At 35.4% G+C, this 24,539-nt stretch overlaps 3 protein-coding genes and 1 non-coding gene across 8 annotated transcripts; 1 reads left to right on the top strand and 3 right to left on the bottom strand.

Annotated features, from left to right (window-relative positions):
* The first annotated feature begins 2,152 nt into the window (after positions 1 to 2,152).
* Positions 2,153 to 7,561, top strand: LOC141665565 (uncharacterized). Of its 3 annotated transcripts, none has more exons than XM_074471550.1 (9): positions 2,153 to 2,174; positions 2,975 to 3,680; positions 4,176 to 5,359; positions 5,462 to 5,702; positions 5,806 to 6,027; positions 6,214 to 6,387; positions 6,545 to 6,742; positions 6,838 to 6,951; positions 7,081 to 7,561. In XM_074471550.1, the coding sequence occupies exons 2-9, from the start codon at positions 3,000 to 3,002 to the stop codon at positions 7,411 to 7,413; spliced, it is 3,147 nt and encodes a 1,048-aa protein (XP_074327651.1). In that variant the 5' UTR covers positions 2,153 to 2,174; positions 2,975 to 2,999; the 3' UTR covers positions 7,414 to 7,561. The 3 variants fall into 3 exon arrangements, with proteins under 3 accessions (XP_074327651.1, XP_074327650.1, XP_074327649.1); XM_074471549.1 differs by lacking the exon at positions 2,153 to 2,174 and adding an exon at positions 2,258 to 2,489; XM_074471548.1 differs by lacking the exon at positions 2,153 to 2,174 and adding an exon at positions 2,258 to 2,489 and having other exon boundaries at positions 2,972 to 3,680.
* Positions 7,562 to 7,964: 403 nt separating this feature from the next.
* TRNAK-CUU (transfer RNA lysine (anticodon CUU)) lies at positions 7,965 to 8,037 on the bottom strand. Its single transcript has one exon. It is a non-coding gene; the product is annotated as a tRNA-Lys (tRNA).
* Positions 8,038 to 8,330: 293 nt separating this feature from the next.
* LOC141668888 (U-box domain-containing protein 6-like) lies at positions 8,331 to 12,579 on the bottom strand. 2 transcript variants are annotated; one of them, XM_074475936.1, is made up of 6 exons: positions 12,447 to 12,579; positions 12,062 to 12,148; positions 11,300 to 11,504; positions 11,011 to 11,118; positions 9,544 to 10,730; positions 8,331 to 9,319 (listed from the first exon to the last, which is right to left on the bottom strand). In XM_074475936.1, the coding sequence occupies exons 2-6, from the start codon at positions 12,106 to 12,108 to the stop codon at positions 8,533 to 8,535; spliced, it is 2,334 nt and encodes a 777-aa protein (XP_074332037.1). In that variant the 5' UTR covers positions 12,109 to 12,148; positions 12,447 to 12,579; the 3' UTR covers positions 8,331 to 8,532. The 2 variants fall into 2 exon arrangements, with proteins under 2 accessions (XP_074332037.1, XP_074332038.1); XM_074475937.1 differs by having other exon boundaries at positions 11,300 to 11,485.
* Positions 12,580 to 18,057: 5,478 nt separating this feature from the next.
* LOC141668319 (signal peptidase complex subunit 1-like) lies at positions 18,058 to 19,723 on the bottom strand. 2 transcript variants are annotated; one of them, XM_074475133.1, is made up of 2 exons: positions 19,602 to 19,723; positions 18,058 to 18,509 (listed from the first exon to the last, which is right to left on the bottom strand). In XM_074475133.1, the coding sequence occupies exon 2, from the start codon at positions 18,507 to 18,509 to the stop codon at positions 18,228 to 18,230; it is 282 nt and encodes a 93-aa protein (XP_074331234.1). In that variant the 5' UTR covers positions 19,602 to 19,723; the 3' UTR covers positions 18,058 to 18,227. The 2 variants fall into 2 exon arrangements, with proteins under 2 accessions (XP_074331234.1, XP_074331235.1); XM_074475134.1 differs by having other exon boundaries at positions 19,528 to 19,647.
* Between the last annotated feature and the right edge of the window lie 4,816 nt (positions 19,724 to 24,539).

The following is a 24,539-nucleotide window of genomic DNA, read 5'->3' as shown; positions in this document are numbered from 1 at the left end:
ACCGCTCAATACACCGTACATAAAAGTTATGGAATAAAAAGTTTAATATTTGAGATACTATTATTTTATTTTGTAGTAATATACTACTAGATGTGTTTAACAAAATTTTACAAAATTATGAGATTTTATAGGTATATTCTAGTGACTATTTTATTTATCATTTATTGTACAAGTTGGTGATTGAACCGCAAGTTGATCTGCACCAATGACAAAGTCACGGTTAAAAAATTTGTGATTAACTACAACCGCAATCATCAATATATCAATATATACTTATATAAAGGAGAAGACGGAGTCATTTAGGTGACGTCTCTCAAATCGTCTCATCCTATTTTTCTAATTTTTTCAATATTTTGAGTTAATAAAAATCAAAAATTACAATTACCTTATATTCTCCTAAATATATTATAATCGTTCGTAATATTCTTCTAAAATTTCTATAAATCTTTTATTAAGATTTTTGAAATCTTCGTTCGTAATATTCTACTAAAATTTCTATAAAAAATCTTTCGTTAAGATTTTTGAAATTTTCGTTCATAATATTATCCTAAAATTTCTATAAAATCTTTTATTAAGATTTTTGAAATCAATTTATCATTATATTCTCCTAAAACTTCTACTTTCTATTTAAATCAACTTACCATCTTGATATTTTCATAAATTTCGTTTTTACTACAATTTCTCATCTTTCTCATAAAATCAACTTACTATATTCTATTCTTTTAACCTATGAAATATTACAAAGACGGATATGTATAAATATTTATCATCATTCATTATATTCTCCTGAAGTTTATACAACATTTTTCATTAATATTTTTAAAATCAACTTTATGTTATAGTAAAGGAGAACTTCTCCCGAAGTTTATACAACATTTTCCATTAATATTTTTAAAATCAACTTTATGTTATAGTAAAGGAGAGCACGAGGGCTGACGCCTCTCATATATATTTTTGTAATTTTCTCAATATTTTATTTTATTAAATAGAAAAATATTACATTGATTATTAACTAATAAATGATATAATTTTATGATATTATATACATGAATAATGAGATAGCGACTCATTCAAGTAAACATGTTTAACGAGAAAACAACTTTTTAAATTTGTTTATTTATTATATTTATTTATTATTCATAATTTCAGAATGACAAAGATTAAATAAGAAACACGAGAAAAAAATTGGAACATTATTTTAGAAGGCCGCTGCGAAACGCGGCTTAGTAAACTAGTTACGATAAAAATTGGAGATTTAAGAAAACAGTTACATGTGATTTTGTGCGATTTCGATCTCTCAAATACACCGAACCTAACGGCGTAGATACAATCCGTCTATATCCCATCAACCTGTTCCTATAAAATGGTAATGTAAAAAACAAATTACTAAGAGAAATTTACTGACATTGTCACGGGAAGGACCTTTCCATACATTCTGTTTGCTTTTTACAATGACCTTTTTATGCAAAAGTTAGTAATCTTGTGAGTCTTGGTCGATCTCTATATAATTTTTTTTTATCTTTACTAAAGATCTTGTCGAAGAAATCATATTACCTTGTTAAAAAACTCATTTTCCATCTCTTAAAAAAAATCAAAATTGTAAGCTCTTAGTTTCCGAATTTATGCTTACAATTCAATAAAATTGTGAAGCATAGAATTTGAATTATATTTTGAGCCAATATTATGATAGAACTAGGATAAGTTTAAATCTGATTAAACTTTTGATTGCGCGATTACAAAAAAATTGAAAGATCAAATTTTTTGACACATATTGATTTGTGACCGCGAGATTCTGTATTTTTGTTAGGAGTTTGATCAATTATCTTACGTCATAATAATTTTCAAAATGAAAACTAATATATAAATATATAATGAAACGAAATAAAGGAGAATATCTCGAAAAAAAAATTTCGGTGTATGCTCACCATCTCATGCTAAGAATTAGTGTTTGATAAAAAATATTTATAAAATATTGACAAAACGCTTATTAACCTCCGATAAAACCTCCGGCATACGCAAAAATCTCCCCCAATCGCATCTCGAACGAAATACATTCATGCGTCCCACAACTAGCTCACATTCACTTTACATAACTTTACAGTGCACTTTCGTTTGTTTGTCTTCTCTTTTATCAACTGCATCTTCCCAAACTCAGCTTAAACTTCGCAAATCTGGTAAAAATAACAGACAGTTCAATATTTCACATCTTTTTGTATATGCACAGTCTCAACTAGTAGTAATATACTTATAGATTTTATAGATAGATAAACATGAAAGATGTCGTATGAGAAAAGGACTTTTGTGTCACTACCATCATCCCCCATCACTATCAGCTCTGTCTTCTTCTTCATATTCTTCTGTTTCTTTTTTTAGTCCTTTCATGCATTCCCACTTCAATTAAGCTCCTTAACAAAAGCTGCAAAAAACCCACTAAAGATTGTTATTATTATTGCCTAAAGTTGCAATCTTTTTCATCATTCATTCTCCTGGTACCTTTTGTTTACCCATTTTTATCCTTTTCTTTTTTTGATATTTTGGTGTTGTTTATTTGCCATTTACTGATTTTGGGTACATTTTTATTTGTTGTTTGATCTTGATTTAGGCTATGTTTATGTTGAATAAGCTATTGGATCCTTGTTTAGTTGTGTTTCATCTTGATTTTCTTGATGGGATTATTTTATTAGTGTTCATACTTGATTCTTTTCTTTTGTTTTAAGGACATGTAATTTGTATTTTGAACTTGATTTGTTCTTAACTTGTAGTTCAAATTAGCTTAAAGTTAGGTTCTTTTTCTTTTATTCTATGCCATTCAAGAATTTTTGTACATATTTATTTGTGTATTTATATGTGCATTGACAAATGTTATGGCTGATTTTGTAAATTAGTAGCTTAGCTGATGTGTATGTAGTAGTTCTCTAGTTGTATATGTTTCAGATAGAAGAGCTGATATTATGTTTTTAATGTTAATCAGCAGAAATTTTGAATTGAAGTTTTAAGGGATGGTTCTTGGGCTTCGATCAAAGCATCGAAAAGATGCTTCTGTTCAAGTTGATTACCTTGTCTATGTTGGAGAGATAAATCCCTGGCCTCCATCACAATCTCTCAGATCAGTGCAATCTGTATCGCTTCAATGGGAAAATGGCGATCAGAATTCGGGTTATCTCACTTCCAGTGTTGGGGATACCAGTATTCAGTTTAATGTGGCATTTGCACTTCCTGTAACTTTACGTAGAGAAAAAAGATCCCATGAAAGATTTCAGAAGAACCTCTTGGAATTTTCCTTGTTTGAACCTAAAAAGGATAAAGTTACGAAAGGTCAACTCTTGGGAACGGCCATAATTAATCTCGGTGATTATGGAATTATCGAAGATATTGTGTCTATTAGTGCTCCATTGAGCTGCAAGAAGAGTTCTAAGAACACACTGCAGCCTGTTCTCTTTCTTAGAATACAGCAGGTTGATAAAAATAGCTCTAATTCCTCTCCTATGACCGGCTTGTCAAAACAAGTTTCTCTAGATAAGGATAGGCAGGATTCTATTCCTGGATCGAGGAATGAAGATAATGACGATGTATCCGAGATAGCTTCTTTCACTGATGATGATGATGTTTCTTCACATTCATCACGGACTTTTGCTTCCTCTGCCTTTGAAGCTTCGAATTCACCACACAGAAGTGAGAAGGTAATTACATTCTACAATATTGCAACTGTGCTCCTTGACCTGATTAGTTATCAATGTAAATGTCAATTTGAGATGTAGAACTTAATAGAGTCTATTGGCGATATACTGAGTTACACAGTAGAACCTCAAAAAAATTATAATCAACACCCACAACAATTAATATTTTTTCAGCTCCAGTTTATTAAATATGTATATTTATAACCCGGATAAATTGATAAAATTCACTGGTCCTGAGGTAATTGATTTATTGAGGCTTAACTGTATATTGTTTAGTCTTGAAATGGCGATTGTGTTTTCGTTGTTATTAAACTATATTTTGGTGGATATATATAAGAATCAGGACACGATTTGTAAAATTTTAAGACTTTACATGATCAGGGAGAAACATAATTTTTTACCTTGGTGCAATCTACTTGTAGTGTGTCTCGGTCACAAGTTCAAATTTATGCAACAAAAAGTATGTCATTTTAAAACTCTGAGAATTGAGAAATGCAGGTTGGATCGAATGTGGCTGCAGAAAACACAGGAAGGATTAAATCAGAGCCTGCTCTACCTGTGGCAGTATCTTCTTTGGCGCCAATAGTTAATCCAGAGACCGAAACATTTAAACGTCCAAGTGGGATTTCACACACTTTATTATCAAAAGATTCAGTCCCTGTTGTGGGGAGGCCAGAAAATGATCATGTTTCTTTGTCCGAGTTTCCAGAACGAAACATCACATCAATCAAGAAAGAATACGATCCTCCAGTTGTTCAATCTTCTTCCTCATTTCTTCAGTTTCTGGATTCAAGTAAGGACAATGCGGGCACTATAAGGACCTTTGAACAAGAAAACACAAGTAACAGCCCTCATGAAAATGTTGCTAGCAGCGTAGACAAAACTCAAGCAAGTACTTTGCTACTTGCTGAAGAAATTTCTGACAAATCTGGAGCCAGGGTTGTAGCTACAAATGCATATACAGATGGCCCGTCCAATCAAATTGAAGACATTGTTCATCAACGGAGTAGCCAAGTGGAGGCAACAATTGATACTAACTTAGATATTGATATGAGAGAGGGAAAAGAGATAACAGAACAGCAAGATATTTCACATGATGAAAAAAGATTAGAGGAAAAGAGACAAGCTTTAGGAAACAAAGTTGCAAGTAAAGTACATCAAAATGCTGACAAAAAACAAGGCTCGTTAAGGAGCACTACTCTGGCATCCAGCGGGAAAGTGAATGGAGGTCAGGGAACTTCTTTTACAGGTAGCAAACTGAAACATGTGAATTCTGTGCAGTTGCCTCTAGCACCAGCAAAAGCAAATATGTATAATCAGAATGAGAAGGAAATTAATAAAATAGGCAGAGTCAATGATGCTCAAAGTAATCTGACAAATACTGCAGCATCAGGAAGAAAAGAATTAGTGAATGGCTCTGACCAAAAAAATGAGTGGAGATCTAAGGCTGAGAATCTTGAGGAAGAATTGAGGGAAGCAGCGGCCCTCGAGGTTTCCCTTTATTCTGTTGTCGCTGAGCATGGAGGTTCAATGAACAAGGTCCATGCTCCTGCTCGGCGCCTCTCGAGATTCTATCTTCATGCTTGCAAAACTAGGTCTTCAGATAAAAGGGCAAATGCAGCAAGGGCTGCTGTCTCAGGATTAGTTTTGGTTACCAAAGCATGTGGAAATGATGTTCCAAGGTATGTATCTATCACATAGTTAGGTGTGCTATTTGGACATAATGTTACTATAAGGGTCTGTTATATTAGCAGCTTCACCAGGTATGCTTCATATCTCTGCAGGCTAACTTTCTGGTTGTCCAATTCAATTATGTTAAGAGCAATTGTCAGAAAGACTGTTGGGGAAATGCAACTGTCTGATGAACCACACTTTAAAAGTAGAGTTGGTAAAAATAAATCTAATGGAAAAGGTAAATCAACCAAAGAATTCGATGACTGGGAGGACGTGGTTACATTTACTACAGCATTGGAAAAGGTTGAAGCTTGGATATTCTCTCGAATTGTCGAGTCCGTGTGGTGGCAGGTCATTTGCTCGGTTTTTTTCACCTGCTAATGTTCGATGACATAGCAATTTCAATTTGAATAAGTGTGGTCACTTATTAAATAAAATTATTTGCTCTTTGCAGACTCTGACTCCTCATATGCAGCCTGCAGCTGCAAAGAGTAGTAGAACATTTGGTTCAACTTCAAGAAAAACAAATGGGAATAAGCATGTCCTGCGAGATCAAGAACAAGGAAATAATTCCATAGAACTTTGGAAGAAGGCTTTTAAAGATGCTTGTGAAAGGCTTTGTCCAATTCGAGCTGGAGGGCACGAGTGTGGCTGCTTACCTGTATTGGCTAGATTGGTATGATAATGTCTTACTTGATGTGGTATCTTCTGTATCATCTGGAACCTATCAGTTGATACTTTTCTACTTTTAACAAGTGTCAATTTTGTCCTCCATTGGCACATAGTGACATAGAAGAGTCTTGGCTAGTACATTACCATATGATTAGATAGGCTTTAAATTAGCATAATGGACTCATCGTAGGTAATGGAGCAGTTGGTGAGTAGACTAGATGTGGCAATGTTCAATGCTATTCTTCGTGAATCGGCTGAAGAAATGCCAACAGATCCTGTATCTGATCCCATAGCAGATTCTAACGTCCTACCAGTGCCTTCTGGTCGATCAAGCTTTGGGGCTGGAGCACAATTGAAAAATGCTGTGAGTAGTATTACATCATTGTGGTTGTGTATGTTCTGTTTATCTATCATCATGCTGGTAAAAGTGTCATGGTTTATCTTTATTTTTGCTGCAAGGGAAAGTTAAAAACTGATAATTTCTATGTCAATTCTTAACATCTTTTTACGTATGACCCTAGATTGGCAACTGGTCAAGATGGCTGACAGATCTGTTTGGCATTGAGGATAACGATTCACATGAAGATGACGACACACTTGGTGATTACAAGGGAGTAGAAACTTATACATCTTTCAAGCCTTTTTGCCTCCTCAATGCATTGAGTGACCTCATGATGCTTCCATTTGAAATGCTTGCTGATGCCCCTACAAGAAAAGAAGTTTGTCCATCTAACTCTAGTACTTGATTCAAATACTTTAAATATTCTTCAAAACTGCCTTAATATTAATTACTCGCATACTACATGTTTTGAAGGTTTGCCCAACATTTTCCGCACCACTGATCAGAAGGGTTTTCATCAATTTTGTTCCAGACGAGTTCTGTCCAGAACCAGTTCCAAGTTCTGTTTTAGAATCGTTGGATTCTGAGGTAGTATGTCTGGCATAACCCTTAAACCATCGATCTTGGAAAATTTGGTACATGTTGATATATTTTTTTGTACCTAAGTGATAGTATGCATATTAAACATGTTTTGCTTTTGCTCATTTTTTGATCAAGGATGCTCCAGCAGCTGCGGATGAGTCTCTCACAGTTTTTCCATGCAATGCAAATTCTACAGTCTACCATCCACCTGCAGCAGCTTCATTTTCAAGCATTATCGGAGAAATTGGCAGCCATGAACTGCGGAGAAGCGGATCATCCGTGCGTCGAAAAGCGTATGCTAGTGACGATGAACTTGATGAGCTGGAGTCTCCATTGACCTCAATACTCAGTGATAACCTGCCTGTTTTAAAACCGTTAACTCGACCTAGCACAATGTTAAACGAAAAGGGTGGTCGGAATGTTGTCAGGTATCAACTCCTTAGGGAGGTATGGAGAGATGGTGAATAGGCCTGCTGTAAATTTTTTTTTTGTTCTCAATGTAGCAAAATGGTTTTTTTCTCTTTTTTTTGGAGATTGGAGGAGTTTGTTTTTGTGTAATAAGTTTGAATATGAATTTTGAAGCTCATGTATTACTTGTTCACTTGTAAACCCCATTCAGCATGCATTTGATCAAAATGTATACTCCCTCCGTCCCATTGAGAAGTATACATTTGATTTGGACACGGAGGTTAAGAAAAAATGGAATGTTGAGAGAAAAAGTAAGAAAAGTGGGTAAAGTGGTGGGGTCAATCAATATTTAATGTATAAAGTTAGTGTAGTGGAAGAAAATAGTGAATATGAGTGAGTGTAGTTAATTTTTATATTATAAAATTTTTACTATTTTTGGTAAATTTTTAAATGTAGAGAAATGAATGGGACAACTCAAAAAGGAAAGTGTAGAGAAATGAATGGGAGAGAGAGTATTAGCAGACAAGGAGGATAGTCTAAAAGAAGTATTACAATTTACAAAGAAATCTGAAAAGGTGCAACATTTAATGTTTATACAAAAAGTAATAATGCGCCCACCGTGGGGCTCGAACCCACGACCACAAGGTTAAGAGCCTTGCGCTCTACCAACTGAGCTAGACGGGCTGGATGCAAAATGTATTCTTTTGTAATACTTAACATAAAAAAATTTGGTTTAAGTTTTTTTAAATAAATAAAAACTAATGTAGGTAAAAAGTGCCAAAAGTTGAGAAATCATATACTATCCATTTTTATGCCACAAATTAATGCAGAGATTTTTTATTTTTTTTTAAAAGTCTAAATGAGCTACAAGGGCGGTAAAAATTTTGTTAGTTTCCGTCATTGGATTAGGACCTCATTATTCGTTTTTGATGAATAATCTAGAAATATTAGCAACATATAAGGAACAGAAGTTCAAAAATTCATCTTCATATTAAATTTCTAACATTTACAGCAACAACATGCAAGTCCAAGGGCCATAGATGATAAGACTAGCTTTAAGCTGTCATATAAGACTTGAAGTTGAACTATGTTCAAAGTACATGTAAACCTAGACCAGAGAGTTTAAGACCTGCCAAAATTCATAAAATTACATGACCTATACATCTATCCTCAAGGGACTTAACAATGTGACACTGTAAAACTTTTGTTCTTCCTCCAGAAACTCCAATTCTTGCTTAATTTTTTCCTTGAATTTGATTTGTATGCGGGTTTTGATTCTTGAGGATGCAAGACCATCCCACTGCTTCCAGGCATATTATCAACTTGAACTGGTGGCTGTTCCCGCTGCCTCTGCTCGCGGAACAGCATTAGAAGTTTCTGAGACTTCCGTCTCCCTCTCATAGTCCCATTCACTGATATGGAAACCAGTGAAGGAATTACGCCTTCTTGGAGGACCATTTGACAGCACTTGTCGTTTCCACTGCATAAACTCAGAAGACATGCTGTAGCTTGCTCCTGCTCGATAGGCTCGCCAATGTCCAGTATTGCTGAGAGCCCACTGATAAGATCTGGTGCTAATATGATGTCATCTTTTGCTGTTTTACTTGAAGCTATGTTTATCAAGACAGCTGCAGAATTTTCTACCAATGCACGGTCACTATCTTCTTTTATCAAAGCTTGAAGAGCATTGATGATGCCAGCAGATAAAAGATGAGGTACATTGGAGGGCAAGCTAGAAAGACTGTAAAGAGCATGCAGTGCATCAATCTTACATTGTGGATCGCTTTCTCCTGACAGGACTTCAAGTAAAAATTTGACTGCCTCGCTTGAGCCAATAATTGATTTTGCTTCTTCGTGGCATGAAAGGTTCAGGTAAACAGCAGTTGCTGATGACAGAGAACTGGAACTTGTCATCATTTTTCCAAGCAATGGAAGTACTCCTGCTTCCAGCATCAATTCCTTGTTTCTGAGAGGAAAAATAAGTATGAGATTCTGAACCTAGGACCTTCTAAGTTGAAGCTTAAAAAACGTATGAAACTTAATGGTCAACTGGCAACATGAACTATGGTATGCAAGGGGGGAAATGAGAGACGAGGACTTGAATCTGTATGCTTCGAGCAATTATATATGTCCATTGCTTTAGTTCTGCTAGATATCACACTAATGATTTTACAGTGGAAAATATATTACCTGTTGTTGTTAACCGCTATGTTGAAAAGGGCCATAGCTCCAATTTCTTGAGCCATTTCATTCCCTGTTTGTATGGCAGATTGTAAAAACTGCACAAGTGCTTCAACAAAACCATTAGCCCCCATATAAATCCTGGCTTCCTCGTCATCCCTCAGCAGGAGCCTAATCTGTTCTATAACTCTGCACTTTTTCCTCAAGGTCTTTACATTGTCCAAGATGGTCAGGAACTCCTTGTATCTATGAAATGCATTGACTTCACCTTTAGCCTCACCCTCAGCTGCAGAAATATTCTCATATTCATTTCTTTCGGCATCTTTAGTAATGTCACTCTCCTCTAGAGGAACAACCTTCATACCCCTAAACTTGCCAGAGCCTTTGCTTTCTAATAATTTGGAGTTTGCAGAGTCACTCTCCGACAAACACAGCCTCCAATAGTTTAGATCAAGGGACTCTGGGGGACCATCTGGGACAACAACTCCATTCTGTTCACACCAGCTCGCAACTAACCCCTTAACACAGTAATTAGGAGTCAAACAAAAATGAGAGAGCTGTTGCCGACTTTTTGGACAGGTATTGTGCCCATCACTAAACCATTTCTCAATGCAAACTCTTTCATATGTTTGCCCTGAAGCAATTATGACTGGATCATACATGAGTTGCAAAGATATTGGACACCGTAGTTCTTCAGGAGGAACAGCCATTTGGCCCGATCTCCTAAAGTTTGGATTAAAATTGAAAGAACTGAGTTTAGACAGCTGCCGCTCAAAGGCTTGCCCGTTGCTCTCAGGCCCACCATATCCCTCAAAAGACCCCTGAACAGTAGGGGAACAGGGTGTCGAACCCTGTGAATCATTATCGTCTGAGAAATCACTTCTAAACAACTTGGAATACTTTCTCATAAGATGTGAGAGATAAGCCACAATGGACTCTTTCCGCTTGTCTTCCTCAGCCCTGGCTCTCTCTATGAGCTTCTTTAAAGCCCTTCTTTCCCGAAGGGCTGCTCTTGAAGAAGTAATACCAAGTTTGGAAGCAGCTTGGTGAAATGTTTCCAGCTCAGTAGTGTCACCACAGCTACCATTAAATTTTTTGCCTTGCTGGAGCAATGCAATAATATTGTCCCCCACTTGCTTCTCTAATGGATCAAGTAAGAAGTCAATATCCTGAATCTCACTCAAAATCTCCGCAATCTGAAAAAAATGTAAACCAACACTGAGCCTCCTTGACACAATATTCGAATATGGAGAAACAATAAGCTTTCCAGATTATGAGCAAACTTAGTGAGATGCAAAAAGTTATAAGACCTTTTCTACATCGAAGTGGACTACAAACATGTGCGTGTGTTGTTTGTTTTATTAAGTATGAGAAATTAGACAGATGATCGTAATGATAAACATTTTGAGGAATTGTGAGCCTCCTAAAGATTTAAACAAGGACCGCAAAAGAGAAGAACAAATAGGCGAATGTTACCTGACAACCAATAGCTCGTGGAACAATATCTTCTACACGCTTAAGACCATCTTCAAGAGCACATCTAGCCTTTTCAAATTTAAGAACTACCGAGTCCCCGGTTATAGCCTGCACAATTTGAATTGTTTTACTTTAAAATTCCCAAGGATGAAATATATGGAACAATCAAACATGGATACTCACACGCACTGAAGAAGCAACATCTAGCAGCTATTCATACTCAATTACTTCCTAATTATGCAAGCAAGAACTGCTCAGTTCATAAATTTACGAACATAGAAGTTCTTACCAAGTATAATTTACTACATTCAGAACAATGCTGAAGAACATTCTTGGTCTTCTCAAGTGCAATGTGCAAAGAGCAAAGAGCCTGTATACCGGACGTACTCCTAGGCCTAGCAGCCTCTAGATCAGGAAAAATGGCAAACACTTTGCAATATGTAGCAGATAGAATCTTGCACATCCCTCCATGTAGCTGCAACAGCAACATAATTCTATTCAATTTCAGTTAGTAGAGACCACCAAAATGTGCAACCAGATATGATATGCACGAAATGTCAAAACCACTAATGATGCCTTGAAGAACATAATGCAAACAGAAAATTTTCGTTGTGAAAGACAATTTTAGCCTATTTTTATATAAAATTAACAAAAATGACCAATTTATGAAAAGTTGACCAACTTTAGCCGACTGTCAATGGACTATTCATTTTATATGAGATACCCGACTGTCAGTTGGAGTATCCATATATGAAATACCCAACTACATGTGGAGTATCATATATAAATTGGGATACCAACTAACACTGGAGTATTCAAACGGCTAAAATTGGCTATTTTTTCCGGGATGGTTATTTTTGTTATATTTTTTTAAAAAATCGGTTATGTTTGTCATTTTTTCTTGATAATGGCACTTGAATCCTAAAGCAACATAATTATTTCTTGCAACTTATTATCAACAGACACTCAGACAGACATTATAAATCATATAACTAAAGGGAATTTCCTAAATTTATAATGTAAATGTTTGAAAAGATGATGGTTGTTGTACCTTTGGCTCTCCAATGGAGAACATATGTTCTTCGACCTCAGCAGCATCCATGATTCACATAAACCGCGTAAAATAGTACCAAAACCCCTGTAATTTTCATATGTTTAGCTAACTTAAACAATAAGAGAAACCAGAACTTGCCTCAGTAGAGTTAAACCATTTACGAAATAATTATAGTCTATGCAAGTAATTGAAATTTCCCTGTTCAGGCAAATCAAAAGGGTGCAATGCAAATTAGACAAATTAGCAGATGCAAAGCATGTAAACAGGGAAAGAAACTGTAGACTACCACCTGATATTGCTCTTACTCCATTAACAAAAGTAGTTATTGTATGAAATCAAGAACTAACAAATTACAATAGTAGCTATAGTTAAAGAAGCTTACAGGATTTTAATTATGTGGTTATCAAAGCCAGCTTCAACTAGTTGTGGAAATGAATCAGATTACCATATAGCAACCACCTTACTTTTTATATAACACTGATTCTTTCTTGTTTTGTACTCTATCCGTCACTAAGACTATTATAAAACGAATTTTCTCTGATAAGAAGTCATAAATGTTGATGAACCCCTGTATTTATATTAATTTCACCAATATAAACACTCCAAAATCATGAAAGTTATAAAAATATAATATTAGAATTTTTTTTCTGTATAAAAGTTTAAACCATTTATTTGCCATTATTTAGCGGTGGAACCTTTTATCTTATTTGTGTGGAATTAGAAATCGTGCCACAGGGTCTTTCCAATATCCATATTTCATACACATACTTTACCCGATTGGTTGAGTTTCGATTCCCGATATTGAAATCTAAAATTTGCAATTTGTGGGCGACCAAACAATAACTAACAAATAATTAGTTAAGCCCTATGTGAATAATACCATATGAATAATACCATGGGTTAAGGTTTGTTTTGAATCTTTTCAATTTAAGTGGTCAATTTTTTTATATGTTTGAAGTTAGTATTAATTCTTGTATATATGTTAAATTGTTATTTTTACTCTTTACATATTTTGACACGCACACACAAGTCGGGTGTCTCTCAAAAAACAACAGACTCTTCATTCTTCGAAATGAGGGGAAGACCATGTACATCTTACTCTCCCCAGACCCTGCATTAAGCAGACCCTGCGTTAAGCAGAATATACCGGATATGTTTGATTTGATTTATATTTTATGAAAGCCTTAAAATACGTGTCGATTCCAAATCTCACACTATAAACGGAGAGAGTATCTATTTATGTATTTATGTATGTGACTCCTTCCAAAGTAAAAACTGCTAATGACCGATGGAGATGAGAATCGAAACTAAAACTTCGGGGATGATATCAAACTTTAAAAACTTCATCTGGGTTGCCGGATTCATCGGCCGACAATTGCCGACCTTTTGATTAATCCCACTGGTCACTACATATGAGAGAGGTTCCTTTGACCTTTTTCTGTTTTTGAACTAATGCCTTGAGTACCATCGACCAAAATGTAAACATATTGTTTGTAAAGTTGCTCAACTTTGGTCAAAGTTAGCGGCACATATTCGGTTCTGTTCTAAAAATTACCGATTTTACTGATTTATTACTTAATTAAGTATTTTAACATGTTCTGCTGATTTGATTTTATAATCGATTAATCACTTCACTTTTTTTTTAAAATTAATATATTTAGTTTAATAAATTAATTATTTTTATGTCTTATTAAACACACCCGATTAACTCTCCGATTAATCACCGATTATCCGATTAATCAACGAAAGCTACTCTACCGAACAATATCGATTTTCGTTTTTTAGAACAATGCCCATAAGGTCCATTTGCTAATAAAAAGTCTTATCCAGTATACGTCCACTTGCACATTTTAAACATAAAATTTTTAAATTTGAACTTATTTTGATTGATATATTTTTTATGAATGCGAGAGTAATATTATTTAAAATAGTAACTGATTAAAAGGAGTTAAAATTATTAAATTTTAAATTTAGCATATGCATATGAATACGCCCCGTAAATATCATCAATAAAATCATCATGCATAATGCATTACTACATATATGATATAACACGCTAACTTGGTGCAATTTGTATGTTAAAACAAGACCTAATTTCGAAATTTGTGGGTGATAATGATTCGAACAAATTATTGATGATTGTTATAGTTTGTCAGTTGCGATATAAGTCAAGTTATCGTCATGTCGACTGTGATACCACCACCGCGTTTAATTATTGTGTCGACTGCGATCTCTAAACTCCCGCCCTTCCATTTCAAGCATTTTAGGTTTTTTATAAATTCAAAAAAATAGAGAAAATGATAATTATTAACACAGTCAATTTTGATAAAATGTATGCACACGAACGAAAAAATTTAATCATTTAAATTTTAATGAGACTATTCGCTTAATGAGATAAGAAATACATTATTTTTATTATATTGTGACCGAAATAATTATTAATTTGACAAAATTAAATCTTGTTGTTATATCAAGATATAACAACAAGATTTCAATTTTCAATTTTAAAAATTGAAAATATTTATTTTGGGATTAAAATTAAAGATCCGTACAAAAAAATTCTCCTCTGATAAATATGACAAACTAATAAACAAATACTACATCCGTCCTTCTCATTTCTTTACATTTTTTTCACATGCTTGACACGCATTTTAAGACAACTATAAAATATAGTTATGGAATTCATTTAAATTTATTTATTTTGTATAAAAAATCAAACATTATATTTTTATTTAAATGAAAAAAAAATTAAAAAACTTATACAATTACATTTAATAAGAGTATTGAAGTATGTGCCGAGGCTGCGTCCCCTGATTTAAAAAATTGAGTGGGACAGATAGAGTAATATATAATTTTAAAATATATAGTACGGAAATTTGTCAATTTTTTGATTTTTGAAGCCACCCCAAAGGCACCTGAATTCATTGGAAATACTATCAAAATAATAATAAGGTCGCAGAAAATAGCAGCACCAAAAAATGAAATCACGCAGGAGGTGTCCACGTGTTCATGTTCTCGCCCACCTTATTTTAAAATGAGACACCATCTTTTTTAACGTAATTGACAGATCCGTAATTCACGGACATCCTCTTGGACATTTCTCCCATTTTACTTGTTTTCTTTTCTTTTTTTTTTATCTTTTTCAACTTTTTTGTTGCTATCGGACTGTGAAAGGCCATGATATAGTTGGGCTGGATTCTTGAATCTGATGGGTTGGGCCTAAAACTCAGCAATCTAAATTTTTTGTTTCCTTCTTTTTTTTGGATTAAAGTTGGTGTGGGGCAGCATGACCCTAATGCTGACCCAACTAAAAAATAAAACTGACCCTATAACGGCATCTCCAACTCATTACACTATTTTTAAATTTAACTGCAACCCATCAGCACCAAATTTTACACCATTATTGTATTATATAGATTATTTTATTACTAAAGTAAAAAAATAAAGTTAAAAGTGATAAAATGGTTGGATATAAATGGAACAAATTTATTTTTAGTAAAGGAGTAGAAGGGCAACATTTGAATATACAAAAACTCTAAAAATTTAGTGTGAGATCAAATTTGGTGTAACTTTTAGAGTTTGGTTGCAGAAGAATTTTACACCAAAACGGTGTAAATTTGCAAATTTAGAATTGGGTTAGAGATGGTCTAATATAAGCACATAAATCAGCATTATTATATATATGAGGGCATTATTGTCTTTTCAATCAATTTTGCTCCGGGAAAAAAATTCTGCCCCGGAAATACCATTTCCCTAAATGTTTATTAAAATGTATCTATAACGTCCTCGGTTAGCACATGTCAAGAAATCCTCCCAATACTCGAGGTTTTAGAAGAGCTTAATAACTTGACATGGTAGGAGAGTTTTGGACCCAATTGTCCCGACTATAGAGTTGAATTATGAGATAGAAGAACTCGTTATACAAAAGATGTTGACAAATTCATCTGGCTGAAATCATAGCAAGAGGTTTAAAACCAACAGGAAGACAAGAAATCACATGAACAATGATCTTATTCTTGTACCTCCTGAAGATTAAAACCCTTTCTTCTCCCCAGTTAAAGATGGATACAATTATCTTAGTCGGAATCAGAGGTTTCTTTGCTTCATTTGTTCCTTTTGGTGCAGTCTTGTCCAGTTCTTTGGTTTTATCATCTTCTCCTCCCTAGTGAAGTGGATAGCTCCTTAGGAAGACCCTTCTGTTGTTATAGCCTTCTTCACGGAAGCTCCTGGCTCGAGGCACAGTTTTCGTTCTGCATATAGGTTCCATGCTATGGCCAGTTGAGTTCTTGAGAGTTCTTATACTAGTTGAGAACACATTGATATGATTGAGAATGACTGTAACATTATTTTCATACTTGACAAAACATACAGATAACGTTCGATTCTATCGAGGAAAATGAACCAGTGTGTTAGTTCCAGTGTGCGTCTTTTCTGTCCTTGCGAAGTTCTCTAACCTTTCTCCAGATATTTCAGGTCTGACTTGTTTTGTCATTTGTCAAGAACAGAGCTTTAGAAGTCAGCATCAAGAAAGGCAAACTAGAAGGTGAATTTTTGTCATAATCTAGAGGGACACAGGAATCAGAATCTTGCAATAATCTGAGAGGTTTGTTCTATTGTATACGCCAATGCTAATTTTCAAGGTCTTATGACTCAAATTGTCCATTTTAATATTTTGCCATTATAATCCCCAACCTAAAGAAGTAAGAACTATTTAAACATACATAAAGAACTATCAATCTTAAATGTGAAAAAACATATATTTATATACACACGAATTTTTAAGTTTTCCATGAGTGTTTAACCATTATTAAGTTCCGGCATAATAAAATTTTGAGGCGTTATTCCAGGTTCCAGGTTGAATGCTCACCGTTAGAATGATATCTAGAGCCAAATTGTTGCTTTGTAAGGTAAACCTTACAGAACATACAAGCAATAGGTACATGCTTAAGTAGCTATAGTAGACAGATGCAACATGAATGAAAGCAGAAGCAGCAATTGCCTGAGTTTATTATTGTTTTTTGGTTGCCCCAGCTAACCCTTTATAATTATAATGATTTATAGAATTGGTAATAGAAATTCTTTAAACATTTAACAAAATAGTCTAATGGGACATGCAAACCCAAAACCCTTTAAGCAACTCTATCCCACCACACCACAATAGGACCTAAAAGAAATACGGACTTCCACATACAGACGGAATGCTAAAGACAGGTTCCCAACCAAAAACGGATGGCCATTTTGGCACCATATCAATTTCAAATCATCAGTAATTCAGGAGCTTGTCACTTGTAATTGCATAACACCAAGCAAAGAAAGATTATACTTACAGTGGACAAACTATGAATTGGGATGATCTTCCATTCAATCTCCTCATTTTCATGCAAAAATCAAATAAGGAATAACGTATGACAGCCTTCTCATTTACAACTTCTACCATGTTCACAAATTGAGTTAGAATTCCAGAAGCTTCAGCCTCTACCAAGTCTCGTGATCGAAAAGAGTGATAACAAAGGCTAATCCTAGAAAAACAAAATGGAAAAGGCCTAACTATGTCGCGGAAGCTTGAAAATGAAGGGATCATCAACATGTTCTGCCGGTGGTGTTTTACAGTTTTAGAGAGAATAGAATAGCCTCGGGGATATTAGAATAAAGAGGGAGGAAGATAAAGAAGCAGGGTATCATTTCTGTGGTGCACACTGCAGACAAGTGTCTGCTGCCTGCTGATTGAGTAGCCTTTTCATTTGCAAGCTTTAAGTATAGACCACAACAAATAAAGAATGGTACAACAAATTATAAATATTGAACATGCCTTTCTCAAGTATTTAACTACAGTGAGTTATCTCCACTCTCATTAACGAACACCTATACTGGCCACTGACAGAAAAATCCTGATGTCTGATGATCTTGCTTTTAGTCAATCATGATTCATGGGGCAAAGACTACTTGGATAGAAAGGAAAAATAATCAAAATCAGAGGCTGTCGTCACTAGAAGTGGTGTAAAATTTGGGCCATTAGGTGCCCTAATTAAGCTAATTAGAATATTGTACTTCGTTCCAGTTCAAGGCATATGTAATTTCATAAAAAGAAAAGGCCAAAGGCACAAGTACCTAATACGACCCATCTAACATGAGGGCACTGCAGTGATACAATTAGTCAAATTGTCTACTTTTTCGTAGCCTTCTTCTTTGATGTAGTAGCAGCAGCAGCTTGTGGCTTGGGATGTTTTGCAGCCTCGCTAGGATCCAACCATTTGAGAGGGTGGCGATTGAAGAATGGCCAGTTGGGCACAGTGATAAGAGTAGTCAGAACAACTCCGCCAGCATATATAAGTAACATCATCCGAAAGGAGCCCAGAACATAGCCTGTAAGAAACGCCACTACAGCAAAAGCTACCAGAATTATCTGCATCAGCTGCTCAGCGAGTTTTTGCCCTTGCCAATCCATCTATCAACATGAAAAATAGTATTAATAGAGGAAGATAATCGTGTATAATACCAACTTCTCGCATAATGTACAACTATCACTCCATTCTGATGGAAAGTGAAGCCACCTCATATAATCAGAAAGTCCAGATCTATATATTAAGCATAAAAAAGGACGTGGACCAAATTTTATCTTGTAATATGATTCATCTGACCAAAAAAAGATGTTTGGAAAACTAGAACAATGATGATGTAGTCTCACGAACCTGCACGCATATACAATTATCAACAACACGAGAGAGACCAATAATTCATTATCAATAATTCCCCATTAAAGACTGAAGTCAGACTAATTACGTTTTCACTGTACCCATACCTAACTTGCACTGTAAATGCTAAACGTGTAGTCTCGTATATAGAACCACCATATATTCCCGATATACATTACAGCCTCAATTCAATTCCGCAAGTTTAGACTTTACGTCTACAAAAAATGCTAATTCATTTCCCAAAAATCATACGATAATCACAAACCATACGATAAAAGAAAATGAAACTATGAAAATCTATAAAATTATTCAACTTCACATCTTCTACATTTTTATCACATAAAAATTATAAATTGATACCGGAAAAGTGCATCACGGATCATTAGATCAACATTCTAATTGCGAATTACGTAATAGCATACATACATATACATAGCAAACAGGAATTGAGTATGTATTGCAGATCCAAAAAGCAGTGGATTAGTAACAATCTTATTACATAACGGCTGAAACAGAGAGATAGAGAGAGAGAAGGGGGGGGAGAGAGAAATAGATACAGAGAGAGGGGGGGAGAGAGGGGGTAGGGGGGATACAGAGAGAGGGGAGAGAGAGAGAGAGAGAAGAGAGAGAGAGAGAGAGAGAGAGAGAGAGAGAGAGAGAGAGAGAGAGAGAGAGAGAGAGAGAGAGAGAGAGAGAGGGAGAGAGGGAGGGGGGGAGGGGGGAGGGAGGGAGAGAGAGAGGGGGAGGGAGGGAGAGGGAGGGAGAGAATACCAGAAGAGAGGGAGAGACAGAGAGAGAAATAGATAAGGGAGGGAGGGGGAGAGAGAGAGTGTGAGAGGGATTACCAGAAGTTGCTGGTTGTGATTGAAAAGAAGAATGACGCAGCAGTCTCGATCCCCAAATTGCCAAGGGAACTGGGGGTTTACTATTCTATTTGACTCCGACTGGCGACTACCAATCCCTTTAACCCAACAAAACTTGAAAAGCAAAAGAAATTTATAATGTAATATTCTGTTTTAACTTAATTTCATTTAATTTAATAGCACATTGTAATTTCTTAGATAAATTGTGGATTTAAAAATTAGAATAAGATAGTTGTTAGGTAATAAATCACACACATAGGGGTGAATGTGTTTTTGTGTTTTTCTGCTTTTCTTAAATTATTTAAAATGGTGAACAAAATAAATTAAATCTTGTAGTTAAATGTGTTAATACTGAAATTAAACAAGTAAGAATAGTGGACACAGATCTTTCAAAATTCACTAATTTTATATTAAAATTAAGAATGTTTTGCTACAAAATTTCTAGGTTCTTTGTTGATAAAGAGCTTAGCTTCTTCCTTGAGAGAATACAAGATTTTTTTTTAATCTAAATTGTTACTTCTAACAAAGGACCAGTGTTAACTTTATATGATAATTAACTCCTGGTTTACACAATGTGTAATAAGAGATGTTATTCACTTTACTAAACTGTCACTAATCATTCCATTGTAGGAAAAACATATCTTCCATTTCTGACTTAGCATATCTTTGCATACTGTGTTAACTTTGATCTTCCTTTGTCAGCTAATCTTCACCCTTGATCTTGCACCCCTCAAACTGCCTTTTGTAGGCTTGCAATCCAACTGAGTGGATTGTTTGTTGATTGTTAATCTTGGATATTGAACTGGTCTGCACTTTGTATTTTGAGTTTTACCTCGAGATCTCCAGTTTGATATATAGAGAACTTGACATCTCGATAAGTATACTGGCTTATCGAGATCTCTTATTACTCTATAGTTGCTTTGACTTGTAGAGGTCTCTGAGTTCTCTATAAGAGAATTTAGCTTGTCGAGATCTCTCCACTTCATGTCTTCACTTTGGCTTATAGATTTCTCTGAGTTCTCTAATGACTAATTGACTTGTCGATAACTCAGAGTTCTCTAGTGATATTTGACTTGTCGATATCTCAAAGTTCTCGAGTGATATTTGACTTGTCGATATCCCAGAGTTCTCTAGTGATATTTGACTTGTCGATATCTCAGAGTTCTCTGTGATATTTGACTTGTCGATAACTCTGAGTTCTCTAGTGAAGAAATGACTTGTCGATATCTTCAATCTTCATGTCTTCAATTTGGCTTGTCAATATCTTTGAGTTCTCGAGTAGCTTTCCCGACTTCTCTATAAGTCATTCTGGAGTTCTCGAATGACTTCTCTATAACACTAAATCTGTGACTTGTAGAGATCTTGACTTATAACATTTTTCTCAAAATAAATTTATTCAACTCCAAGCTTCTTCATAATCCTTCTGAGGAATGATCTTCTTGATCTTCTTCCAGATAGAATTCTTAAGCTTGATACTGTTTACAGAAAAAGACTGCAGTCTGCTATTTGACATTTTTACAGACTTTAAATGTTACAATACAAAATGCAAACTAAGATTACAATACAACTTACTTAGGGTTGTCAATTTGACTTAGTCTTGTTATAGTACATGCATGTATTGCACAACAATCTCCCCCAATTTGTGAGAAGATTGTTTAACATAAATTAATGCATGTTAAAAAGACTAACCCCAAGCTTCAATGGAAAATAAGCCTAATACATAAAAATTGACAAACTTGCAACATTTATAAATTAGGTGATTTACAGAGTTTAAATAGTTACAAGCATCAAGTAAACACTGGTTTTGCTTCTGCTTCTTCTCTAATGAGATCCTCCAAGTAAACAAGAATTTCAAGTTCTTCTATGATTGGTGTCTCACTTAGAGCTTCCACAAGTTTGAGTTTGTCTGCCTTTGGATAACCATTTAACAAATCAATCCAAAATCTTGGGTGAATTTGTCAGCTTTGATATTTAGAAATTTTCCATCTTTAGAAATTCTTCCCATTCCTTTGGCCTTGAGTTCTTCTGATCTTTTCATGTACATTTCAATCTCTTCATTATAATTCCTTATACTCTCCTCAGATTCAACTTTATTCCTTACTCTTCTTTCATCCCTTTCAATCAACCATTCAGCTAAAACAGATCTCCATACTCTTGTAGCAATATCCTTATCCTTAAGTAAGCTTATCACTCTTTTAATTTTTGTGGGAGAGAGAGTGTCCATCAAGGTACATCCTAGAAATGTGAAGGATCCATCTTCATGGTAGATTCTCACTTTTCTTAGAGAAACAACCCAGACTCTAACTATTTCCTCAGCTAGTTGTTGAAAATAGTCTTCATCTGAAATGCACCAATTTAAAGGTAGAAAATCATTCTGCTTGAAACAATTCCAGATGGCCCTTTCAGTGAGTTCAACTTTTTCAGTAGGCTTAGCTTTCTTAGGTTTTCTCCCAACAGACATGAAATGAGTTTTGTGTGATGGCTTGAAAGAAGGTAGGTTTGTGATTTTCTTGAGAGATGTTTGGCTTGTGGTGATTGGAATTTTTAGAAAGGTGTTAGCAGTTTGTCTGTATAGGAATTTAGGCTTAGAGGGTTGAGGTGGTTTGATGTTGGAGTTTGTTGGCTTTGAAGGTTGAGCTTGAGTTGTTTGGATTTTTAGGGTTGGTTGATGTGGTTCTGAGCCATCTTGTCTCTTCTTGCTTCTCCTCTCACTTTCTCTCTTCTTATCATCATCCTTCTTTTCTTCTTGCTTTTTATCCTTGCTACCAGTTGCCCTTGAGGATTGACTTGGATTTGAGCCAGAAGTTTTTTGTTCATCATGCTTCTGCTCATCATCATCTTTTTCTTCCTTTAAATTGTAGTCTGTTGTGGGCAACATGGTCTCAACATTTTACAGATATCTCCCCAAGATCCTGATCATTTCCTTATCTTTAGGCTTTTTGTTGATTTTGGTCTTTAGATCAGTTTCAAGGGTCATGATCAATCTCAAGTTATTCCTCACACGGTGTTTAGGAACTGTGAAGTGTCTGCACTTTCTGGTTTGTGGACAGATGTAGGTAATCCCCCTGCTTGGATGGAGATAGGCTTCAGGAAAAGCAGCTATCTGAGCATTTTTTATTTCCTTTAGCAGCTGGGTGTCCTCTGGAATGACTCTGTGTACTTTGTCAATTATTACATCCATCTCAGATGCTCTCAGTTTTTGAAGATTGGAGTGAGACACCTGGAGACATCTGTCAATTCCACAGTCATTTACATTTGCCACTATTCTCTTTTCTAGAAAGTTGTCAACTTTGACTAGTACCACTCTAAGAAAGTTTATGTTGTTGGCCAAAGCTTTCTTGTATGTAACATAATTATTGTGGAGAGACATTCTCAAGACTGTCAAAATTTCATTAAATTCATTATCTTGACAAGGTCCTTCTGCAGCTTTCAAGAGTCTTTCTTTTCCAACATCATGAGTGATTTGAGCTATTGCAGAGCTTTGACCGTTGTAGAGATCACTTCTTTTGACTTTCTAGCATCCTTGGATTGTTGAATCCTAGCTTCTATCTCCCCCTTAGTCTTGGTGACATGCATGATTGGGGGAGTTGGCAGTTCTGGCCTCACAGACTCGTGGAGTGCATGCAGTGGAATGTTTAGCTTTCCCATGATGACTACCAAAGCAACATAATTTTGCATTTGTAGGTGTTTATGGGAGTCCACCAAGGCTTAAATATCAGCCTGTTGACTCTGGACCAGTGTGGTGAGAGCATGCACTTGAGCCGTGAGCTGATCATTTGATGTTTGTAGAGTGTTGACTTGACCTTGAAGTGCTTGGATTTGAAGATTGGTAAAGGTTGAGGCAGGTTGATGAGAACTGATAGATGTTGATGAGCCAAAAATTGCTTCCACTGCTTGTTTGATGTCATCCATAAGCAAAACAGAAGGCTCATATCTGGTCTGATGAAGCTGGACCAGCTTGATCAGACCAGATTTGCTTGATAGAATGAGTGATTTAATGTTGGACCACTTCATGAAGAGCAATAAAAGACCGTCTAAGATTTTTGACATCTTTTTCCATAGTGGTCAAATCTAGTCTTTTCATTTGGTCAGAAAAGTGTTGAAACTTTGAGGTGATCTTGACCTGAAAAGGTATAATCTCATCCATCTTCTCATTTACCATTTTCCTCACCTTGTCTTCATGACCAATCAATCTGAGTTCTAGTGTTTTTCCAAAGAGATGGAAATCTTTGAGTTGAGCCTTGGGAACTTCATTAATGGCATCATAAACTTCACCAGGAGTTAGTGCTTTAGCATTGCTGCCTAAAATAGTCAAATAATCTTCCCTGAACTTAGCTAAAACACCCTCTGACTCCGTATTGTAGTCCTTGTTTAGCCATGCATCACAGTTGTCATCCTGTTCAGCTTTATTAACAATTTTGTCTTGTTGCTCTTGGACATATGTTTGATAGGAGAGCATAATGGCTTGATAGTCCTAGTTAGACATATCTGAGGTCAGCAACTATTGAGAAATTTGTGCAAGTCCTGCAAGCTGATCCATCCTGAAATCTTCAATATTTGATTGTGGTGCAGCTTGATGTAGCTAGTTGGAGATGAGGTGTGGTTGTTGAGGTTCTGAGGTTGAGGGTGGAGGAGTTGGATCAGAACCACCTGTGACAGAAGTCACAGTTTGACTCACAGTAGGTATTGTGGTTATGACAAGTTGTTGTTCCACACTAGTTGTGGGAACCTCCAATTGAATTGGAGGGGATTTGATTGAGTTACTGTCATGTGCATCCTTGTGCTTCTTGCAGAGCACTGTCACATGAATATGATAAACTTGTCTCTCCCATAGCAGGGTTATTGGCAATTGTACTCCTAGCATCAACTACTAATGCAATTTCTTCTAGGGTTTTGGGGGGAGTTGTTCCTTGAAAGGAA

The sequence above is a fragment of the Apium graveolens genome, chromosome 6, assembly GCF_009905375.1.
Source record: "Apium graveolens cultivar Ventura chromosome 6, ASM990537v1, whole genome shotgun sequence".
NCBI classification, from domain to species: Eukaryota; Viridiplantae; Streptophyta; class Magnoliopsida; order Apiales; family Apiaceae; genus Apium; species Apium graveolens.
Note: the sequence above shows the minus strand (reverse complement) of the source record. Positions and strands in the feature narration are given on the sequence as shown.